The 9,020-nt window shown below is 38.8% G+C and overlaps 1 protein-coding gene across 1 annotated transcript in view; it reads right to left on the reverse strand.

Annotated features, from left to right (window-relative positions):
* Nucleotides 1-8,734, reverse strand: part of LOC107586024 (TRAF2 and NCK-interacting protein kinase-like) — a 116,131-nt gene extending 107,397 nt beyond the window's left edge. Inside the window, exon 1 of the mRNA XM_016273239.1 lies at nucleotides 8,370-8,734. Within this exon, the coding sequence (XP_016128725.1) occupies nucleotides 8,370-8,426 (57 nt within the window). The 5' untranslated portion in view covers nucleotides 8,427-8,734. The remainder of the gene's footprint in view (nucleotides 1-8,369) is intronic.
* Nucleotides 8,735-9,020: the final 286 nt, after the last annotated feature.

Genomic DNA, 9,020 nt, shown 5'->3' on the forward strand with positions numbered 1-9,020 from the left:
GGCAGATTCATCAGATGTTTATGCATGGGCTAATGAAACTTTGACTCAACCGATTCGTTCAAAACACAGAATCAAGCAGCAATGAATCAGCGGTTGCTGTGAGATGCGCTGTTTCCCCGCCTAAAATGTAAGTTACCTAATATTATCGTATTTGCTTATTGAACTGTTTATAGAACTATTAAACAGTCGTAATGATGAAAACGTTGCGTGATGTTGCCTAACTAACTGTATTTTAAACAAAAACTTTCCATTTTGAATTTTTACCTCAGGATGCCGAGTTTCTTAGTGTTGCGCGTTTTGATTTCTCCTGGAGAGGCTGCGGGAGCCTCGCCTCTGATTTCTCCTGGAGAGGCTGCGGGAGCCTCAGCAGCGCAACCTTATACTGTCAATAGACACATTATATACATTAGATACCCACTATTCGCCACTAACTCTAAATGTAATAAAATCAGAATAATATTGCGTTTTGGTGTTTACGTAGTTATTTTTGGTTTCTGATATTTTAATCATGTTACTTGTCTGGCGTTAATGAAGAGTTAATGTCAAGCCCTGGAGTCTATAACGTTAAGTGCCGGGGCTCAGCCCCAGACGGCCCGGCCCAATTTAAACCCTGGTCTTATGTAGCATGATGCTACAGTGTGCATGAATGGTCACATAACACGCGCTTTCGGTCTTGTAGGATGAACGGATATCTTCATATGATTGAAACTCTACACAGCTCCCGCGCTACTCTCCATTGGAAATGAATGACTTTTGGTCTGTCATTTGTCGGAGATAGTGGAAAGCCAGCTTGAAACACAGTGGAAACGCCAGTAAGATGAGGATCGTTTTCATTTTAAAACAAAAACGCACAAGTGTAAATGTAGCCTCACAGCTACGGGGGCTGGGACGCATTCACTCTAAATACTCACGTGTGAGCCACATCTCTGAGTGTCAGTCGCGGACCGACTGTGCAGACCTATCGGTGTATTAGGCTATAGTTTCGCATCGCTCTCGTGGATGTCAAACACTGATCGATCTGCGCCTCACTGATGTTGATGAGATTAACCCCTTAGATATCGAAATTTGGTACCGAACGACAAGACGTTTTTCGATACTCGATGGTATCGAGGCAATTCGGTCGGTGCCTAAAAAGTATCGAACTCGATACCCAGCCCTACTCAAAAGACTGTCACACTTTCATTCAAAAGTGACTCATAAGAGGTTACGCATCACAGTGACCGTCTCAGTTACTATTCATATAAAATCCATGTAAGAAGATCACTTAACAGAGAGCGTACTTAAAACTTAGTGGTATCTGCACACATTCATAGGTATGTTCCATATTAGAGAGTGAGGACAGCGCATTCAGTAGGAAATAAGTGTAGGGCATGACCTATCTAACAGAAATTGATTAGATGGAAATATGTTAGACTAAAATATAATTGGATAATGTTATTTTCCCACCCACATGGCCTTGCTAATCTTGTGCCTGGCGAGCAGAATTTGAAATTGGAGTCATAATTACGAGTTATGGCACATGAATGACAGAGGCAGAGCCAAGTTGCATTTAAAAGTGTGGAAACTCTGAATTCTGGATGATACACCAGTGGTGACGTGTTCACTGATCTATCAAATAAATTAAATCTATTTTAGTATTTAATTTTACACCTATAATCTAAAGTATATAGACATCAATGAGTGGAAAGAAAGTCTTCAGCAGAATCCATTTTAATTGTTATTTTGTTTTAATTTTACAAAAATACTTCGTTTTTACACTGTGGCTGTGCATAACACAAATTTGTTGTGATTTTCATCAGTTTGAATTCAGATTACTAACACTTGTAGAAATTAGTAGAATCTCAGACTTGTAGAAATTAATTATTGGTGTATGTTACTAATCTACAAACATTTGATAATTTGCTAATTACAGGTCAGGACATTAATCCATTCACGGGACAGTCACACTCTCTTTCAAAATGGACTCGTAAGAGCTTACTCTTTCCAGTGACAGTGTCTCAGCTAGCATTTACTTAAAATATTAAACCATGTAAGGAAGTGTGTAATGACAGATAAAGACCACTTAACTGTCAACTAGCGAAGTGGACTTCTGATATCAACATGCAGTGGTGCACAGACCATGTAAAGCATATCAAATACAGGAGCTAGACTAAAATGAGTTAAATCATTTTTCAGACCAAAATGTCACATGTGTGATTAAATTAGAATTCAAATACATAATGAAGTAGTGAGTGATAAAACAGTCTCTTGCGAACGGGTCATCCGAGATAACTTCATTCCAGATGTAAACAGGCCATTTTAAACATATGTGGCAGTTTATTAAACAATTTTTAAAAAAGATTTACATCTAGCTAAATGAAACTACATAAAAGTCAACATTTGCGCTTCAGCATGAAGACAGGAAATGGGTCAGCGGACGTCTGCTGGAGGGCAGAGGATGGGAGGGGAGATTCAGGACAGTTAACGCTGCAGGGCATGGGCTAACTGCAAACATAAAACACAAAAACCCCCAAGCACTTTTAACCGCACTAGCACTAGGCTAGGCATGAGGTGAGATGGCTCTCTGCGCCCCTCAGTTTGAGCATCTCTATGTGGCTTTGCTAGAACTGGCAGTTCAGCCCATTATCAGCAACTACGCATTTTCTTTTCTTGGTGCGGCGTGCATATAAAAATAAAGTTATACAAGACATCCTCGGGCAGAATGGCATTGAATGGAATGCAGCTGGAGTGCCAGGGTGTGACAGCAAGTGACTAACACATACATAATTCCCCCTACAAAACAAGAGGTACACAAAACAGCACACATGCACACCCAGGGAGGACACCAGACCCCACATTGTCACCTGCACGGCAGGGCTCACAAAATTTCAAAATCCCTGGTAGCCCTTAGGGCGGGTACTCTTCAGATTTTGGTAGCCCGAAAATGTATTTAACTAGCCTTTAAAAAATACCTTTTTTTTTTTTAAATATAGAAAATCAGATAGGAGTTTAAATGTCAATCAAAATAATAATATAAATATAAAGAATATTTTCAATACACAAATATGAAGGAAGGAATTTTATTTCACTATTTACAGGGTATCTGCAGAATTTTTAAAGATAAATTTAAGGCAATTTCTGACTCATTTTAAGAGCTGTACAAGTAAAATGAAAACAGTATGAGTGGGCTTGGACAATGTCTGTGGTAACAGTACTGAGCCATAAAATTATATGATTTACAGTTCAGATACAGGTTTTCACAAAAACAAATCTTATACAACAGCATTTCAGCCTTTAGATAATTTAAGAAAAGGGATAAATCAAACAAATTGTCAATTTAAACTTAATTTAGATTTTTAGAAGGCACATTAACTTTTCATATTTACAACTCTGTGTGTTTGCTGCGTAAAAACATGAGTTGATATTTGCATTGATCTGACCATAATCACAAAGAAAGGCTTATTGGAAATGCAAATTCATTCTCTGCCAAGAGGTGGCGCTTTAAGAGCGCAGAAATATTGCGGTTTCCCCGGGACTGGCGGTACACAAAGCAGCTCCGCGCTCAAACGCTGCTTTATCAGAAATTATAGGTCAAATGAAATTAAAATGCCAATGACACATTTCTGAGGACAGTCGGTTCCCTTCAGATACATTCAAATAAAGACATTTTTTTCAGACTTGAAATGTGCAGCGCTCATATTCATTCAATTACATCATTGCCTTTTGAAGTTTAATCCAGCCGTATCGCGACTCTTGTTTTTCCGTCCCCAACTGTAAGACCTCTTGAAATTATAATTTTATTTCTTATACCATTTAACGCATTTAAAACTTATGGCCTTAAGTTTGATACAACTCACTTTATGAGTTTTTAAGGACCCGCGGGAGATCTGCATTTAAGATAGCCCGTCGGGCAGAGTGCTGATTTTGGTAGCCCGACTGGAAAGCACAATAGCCCCGGGACGTCGGGCTAGCGATTTTGCGAGCCCTGCAGGGTCTTGTCACTGCTGCTCTTTGAGGAGCACAGGTATGATCTTGTCATCTCTCTTACACTTTTGCACATGCGGAGCAGAGCGTACAGAAGTCAGGTGAGAGGGAAGCAGACGGCGCACCACCTGGCCCTTACAGCACCGGACCCAGCACTGTTCCTTTAACCCACCGAGCTGCTGAATGAAAGAAAAGCACACAGAGACTCAAACTGAGAGGATGTGTGAATGAAAGCAGAATCTTAAGGCCTAACTCCAAGCCATGTAAAAAAAAATTTTTTTTTTTTAAGTCCCAGCAAGCAGCGCAGCTCCGTTCATGCCATTTCATCATGAATGGGTCTGTGGCATATAAGAATGTCCACATTATAAGGAAATGTTCAACACAGATGACAAGTTTATATAGAAACGTATTTTGTGCATTATGTTGGTTTAATATGGTTTTGAATTTCAATTTAATTATTTTAAAAACGTGTTGTGGTGTAATAAGTAAAAGGTAAACATTTGCACCATACAACATCTAGATCATGACTATTCAAAAGTTTGGAGATGGTAAAAAAAAATTTATATTTTTGAAAGTCATCTAATTTATTTGGTCAAAAAAATGAGTAAAAACAGCTATATTGTAAATGTCAACATGTTCTATAAGGATATATTTTAAAATGCAATTTAAACCCTGTGAAGCAAAGCTGAATTTTCAGCATCATTACTCCAGTCTTCAGTGTCACATGATCCTTCCGAAATCATTCTAATATGCCGATTTGGTGCTCAACTAACATTTACTATTATTATCAATTTTGAAAACAGTGGTACACCCTTGCTGAATAAATCTATTACTTTAAATTATAATAAAAACATACTAAACTCAAACGTTTGAAAAGCAGTATTTCAAGGTAACAATCATGAGGCTCTGCAGGTTTCTTCCCTATAATATAATTCTGTTTTGTGTGTTTTTTCTCACACCACAACAATTTTGAATATTTGAAAGTGTTTTCCTTATATTAATAAGCAGGTTAAAAAAAAATTCTGAAAATGAAAAAAAAATGACAAATGTTCTTTTCTTTCTTTAAAACCCTTTAACTGTCACCCGTCCCCTCTGTGGGATGACTAAGTTTACTTCACTTCACTACATTACAATTAAATCCTAATCTAATCATGACAAACTATATATTGGTGGAAAGGTCTAAGACTACTAAACAGATATTTTACCAATGTTTTTGTTAAAAATGATGTAGGAAAAGTAATAGATTAATTTTTGACAAGAGTGCACCTCAGACATCTACATCATAACAGGAGTTTTGACCTTTGTCACAAAAAGTCTGTCGCCTTTTTCTCTATCACACTTTAGAAATCATCAGAAATTATATATCAATTAAAAACTTTAAATCTCAAAATTCATCCTTTTGAAACCCATTTTAAAAATCAAACATTGCATTACCATACCATGTCATTGCGTGTACAGTATGAATGCCATTCTAAATGTATTTTTGAATAAAATAATAAATTACCGTCACATCATTGGCCTATATACAGTTTTAAAAGAACTTAACCTTGAGTCTTGCTACAGCTGACTGAACAGGGCCCCTTTCTACAGCTAAACCGCATGCCTGTCAAAGCCACGAGTAAAACAAACCTCGTCTGCGTTGAGAAAAACACTACCTCATTAATATGGGTGAACGAAGGTCGTTCTGACGACCTGCATCAAAACCAAGCCTAATAACACGGCTGCTGTGCAGTACATGACCCCTCAACAAACCAAGGTCCTCGCTACTTGTGTTCGGAGCTAAAAATGGCCAGGCAACAAACAGAAAGGGCATGGATCTAATTTCAAGGTTTGTGGTCAGAGCACAGAAGCTCATTTTCAGATGTCATCCCTCAGGACTAGGTGAGGCTGACCAGGTGATGCCAAACATGGCTCCCATGTATGTGGGACACAGACCTCTGCTTCTGTGCCAGAGAGAGAGTTTATGAATGGCCCATCTGAGCATGTGCTGCACTGAAATGTTTCCCCACTACTGCACATGTCAGTGCTCTGCTTCTGGGTGACCTATTTCCATTCTCGCTCTAACACAACATGCGCGAGAAAGCACACTCAACAGACTACATTTAAATGAACAGTAAGATAAAAGCAAAGGATTCATTCCCAGGTCCACAGATGACATTTTATAAACAAACATTTAGTGAGGGTTCTGGACAGACATGCAAAAATAAGGTCATGTCAGCACCTAAACGTCTGTTTTGTCTCAAGTACAAACCGACGTGCTTAATCAGACAAATCATAAACCTTGTTATCTTTTTTTTTTTTTTTTTTTAAATACAATCTACATTTTCCCCAACGACTGAAAGCTACAGTCAGGAAGTGACGCGAGCGGCCTGTAAAACTCACTTCTTCCATATCACCCTGCTTCGGTGAAGGGCAGAGAGCATGGCTTGTATGAAACGGAGATTAACACTTAACCTAATCCCATTCAAAATATGAGCGACATCTGGAGCGCCATGTGATCTGTAGTGTTGAAGCATGTACGTGCAAACAGATCCATGTGTGAGGAGGCAGGGAAGGTGAAGCTAATGCACCAGACACAATAGATGGTCAAATCAAAAGCACTCAAAGGGCTATCTGCAGCAATCTTTCCATCCCATGCGCTACTTAGCCTCGCGAGCAGAGAAAGAAGAGCACTTCACGTGCATCCCTTTAGCCCATTAGATCCTGCAGCACACAGGGTAATTGGTTTACGGCTGCTGTGAAACTGTGCCTCGCCATATGGGCATCCTTAAACTGCCCATCCAGTTATATTGTGCCTAATTTACTTATCAAACACATTCATCATGAGACGTATAGATATTTTCACACTTACATGTATGCATTTCGCAGATGCATTTATCCAATTTATGTTCCCTAGGAACCAAACCCATGACCTATAGGCCGTGCCAGCTGCATGCACTACCAGTTGAGCTACAGGACAACGCACATACACGCTCACACCAATTAGACAGACGGACACAGTTTTTATAATCTGAGGAGCGACACATAAAAACGGAGACTTGTTAGGAAGTAACCCAGTTTATCCACTCAGAAGTCGCTGGAAAACATGCTGTGCGTAATTTGGTAGCATTAAAAAGATTTAAGCATTTATCAAGCCATGCATATGGCACACTGTTTCCCGGTTGGACACGGATAGATCCTGCAGCAGCACACAGCAAGATCAAATTTGTTTCTATTGAACGAACAGTGGAATAAAAGAACTTATTTGGGTAAATGATGTGCTGTTTTTTTTTCTTGTGGGTCCAGATCTATTACTTCTTTTATGAATACAATAAATGCAAATCAAACATGCAATTCCTCTGCTGTGATGAATGCGTTTACAATTTCTGAATCAAAAAATAAATGTGATATTTTTGGTGAAAAAATAAAATAACATGGTCAAAATGTTCTAGATGTAGTAATATTTAAAGCTGTTAATGCCCCCAAAAATAAGCAGTGAAGACATTTTGTTGTTTAAAGATAGTATTTAAATTAGAAAAATAAAACTTCGAAGTAAGTGTGCCATAATCAACATGCAGGGAGCCATTTTGTGGCCATGTGACAAAAATATTTCGCCCTTTATATGAAAAGGCATGTTTTACTCAGTTCAAAAACTAAATCTATAGAACCTCGCCATGGCTTCATGGCATTATTTTATTAATAGTATGATATGTATGACAAAATGTACGACAACAACAACATTACTGAAAAATGTTTCAAAACTTTTTGGAAAATAATGATAGGTGATTCTGTGTGTTGACACTGCATGCATTTATTGGGCATATAAAATATTATAGCACTTCTTGATCATTACGATCAATTTTTGCCGACGTTTTTCAAAAATGTAACAAATCAGCATGGCCACAAACATTACATTAAAAGGACTTGGTGTTTAAAACTAGACTTCTAGTAAAGATTTCTCCTTTTCCTAGTTCCTAGTATTCATAAATGTCCTGATAAAACAAATGGTTGTAAGAGAAGCAGTCAGCGTGTAGGGCTACTTTAATAGAATAGACTAGTACAACATGTAGCTACAATATACACACACACTACCCAGTAAAAAAGACTGACGATATCAGGATAATCGGAGTGTTATTTTATTAACCAGTTCATTGACATTTACTGCAATCATTTGTATTAAGTTTCAAAAAGCAGCTAGGCTATTTGATCTGATAAATGTAACCTCCACAGCTTCTCGTCGACTGAACAATTAAGGCAGCCTAAACGGTTCTTTCAGAAACAAAACGTCTTGTCGCTGTTCGTTCAGCCGTGCTTTTACATTTTACTCCATTTCTACTATTGTAGTGATTGTTGCACCTGCCATTACGGCGCAACCGCAACGCCAAAAGACATCAATGAGCATCTCCAATAAAGGACACATAACTTACCCTTAACGCGGAGAGGTCTATTTCATCCAGACTCCGAGCCGGAGAATCGCTCGCCATATTAAAGACGAAAGAAAACCAGAATTACACAGCGAAACAAAGAAATGTTGTTGACTAGATCTCAGGCAGCCGTCGGCTGATCTCCTACAGCAGCGCGTTCAAATCTCGTCTCGCTGATCGCTCGTGCTTATAGTACAATCCGTCTTTTAACTCTGGAGTCCAACGATGCTTTTGCTAGACCTCACTTGGATTTGGCCCCAGCAAACAGAAACAGCGTGTGGTCTGAGGACAGCATGTTTTTCAGCAGGAGCTACACATCTTTTGGTCTCTAACACTGTCGCCGAAATCTCAATGCCGCTTTTCTTTAGAGTAGCATCAATCAGATGTGTGGGCGTGGCTAAAAGACGGGGCGGAGCCGGCGTCACTAGTACCGCCCATTTGTTTGCTTCCACTGTTCACTGTTACAAGAAACATGCAATCTGTCCTTTGCGATTCATTTCTACTGTCCCGAGCCTTTCCTCATACTTAACTTTATGTTAGGAATGCACTAGTATCATATCTCGTTATTCTGTGTTATGCTGCCCTTTTGTAGGCAGTTATCTTAAGTGGTTCTTAGGAACTCTTGAAGGGATTTTTAAGCATGTTTACCTGCCA

This window comes from Sinocyclocheilus grahami, unplaced genomic scaffold, assembly GCF_001515645.1.
Source record: "Sinocyclocheilus grahami isolate Dianchi unplaced genomic scaffold, SAMN03320097.WGS_v1.1 scaffold5.1, whole genome shotgun sequence".
Lineage (NCBI taxonomy): Eukaryota > Metazoa > Chordata > Actinopteri > Cypriniformes > Cyprinidae > Sinocyclocheilus > Sinocyclocheilus grahami.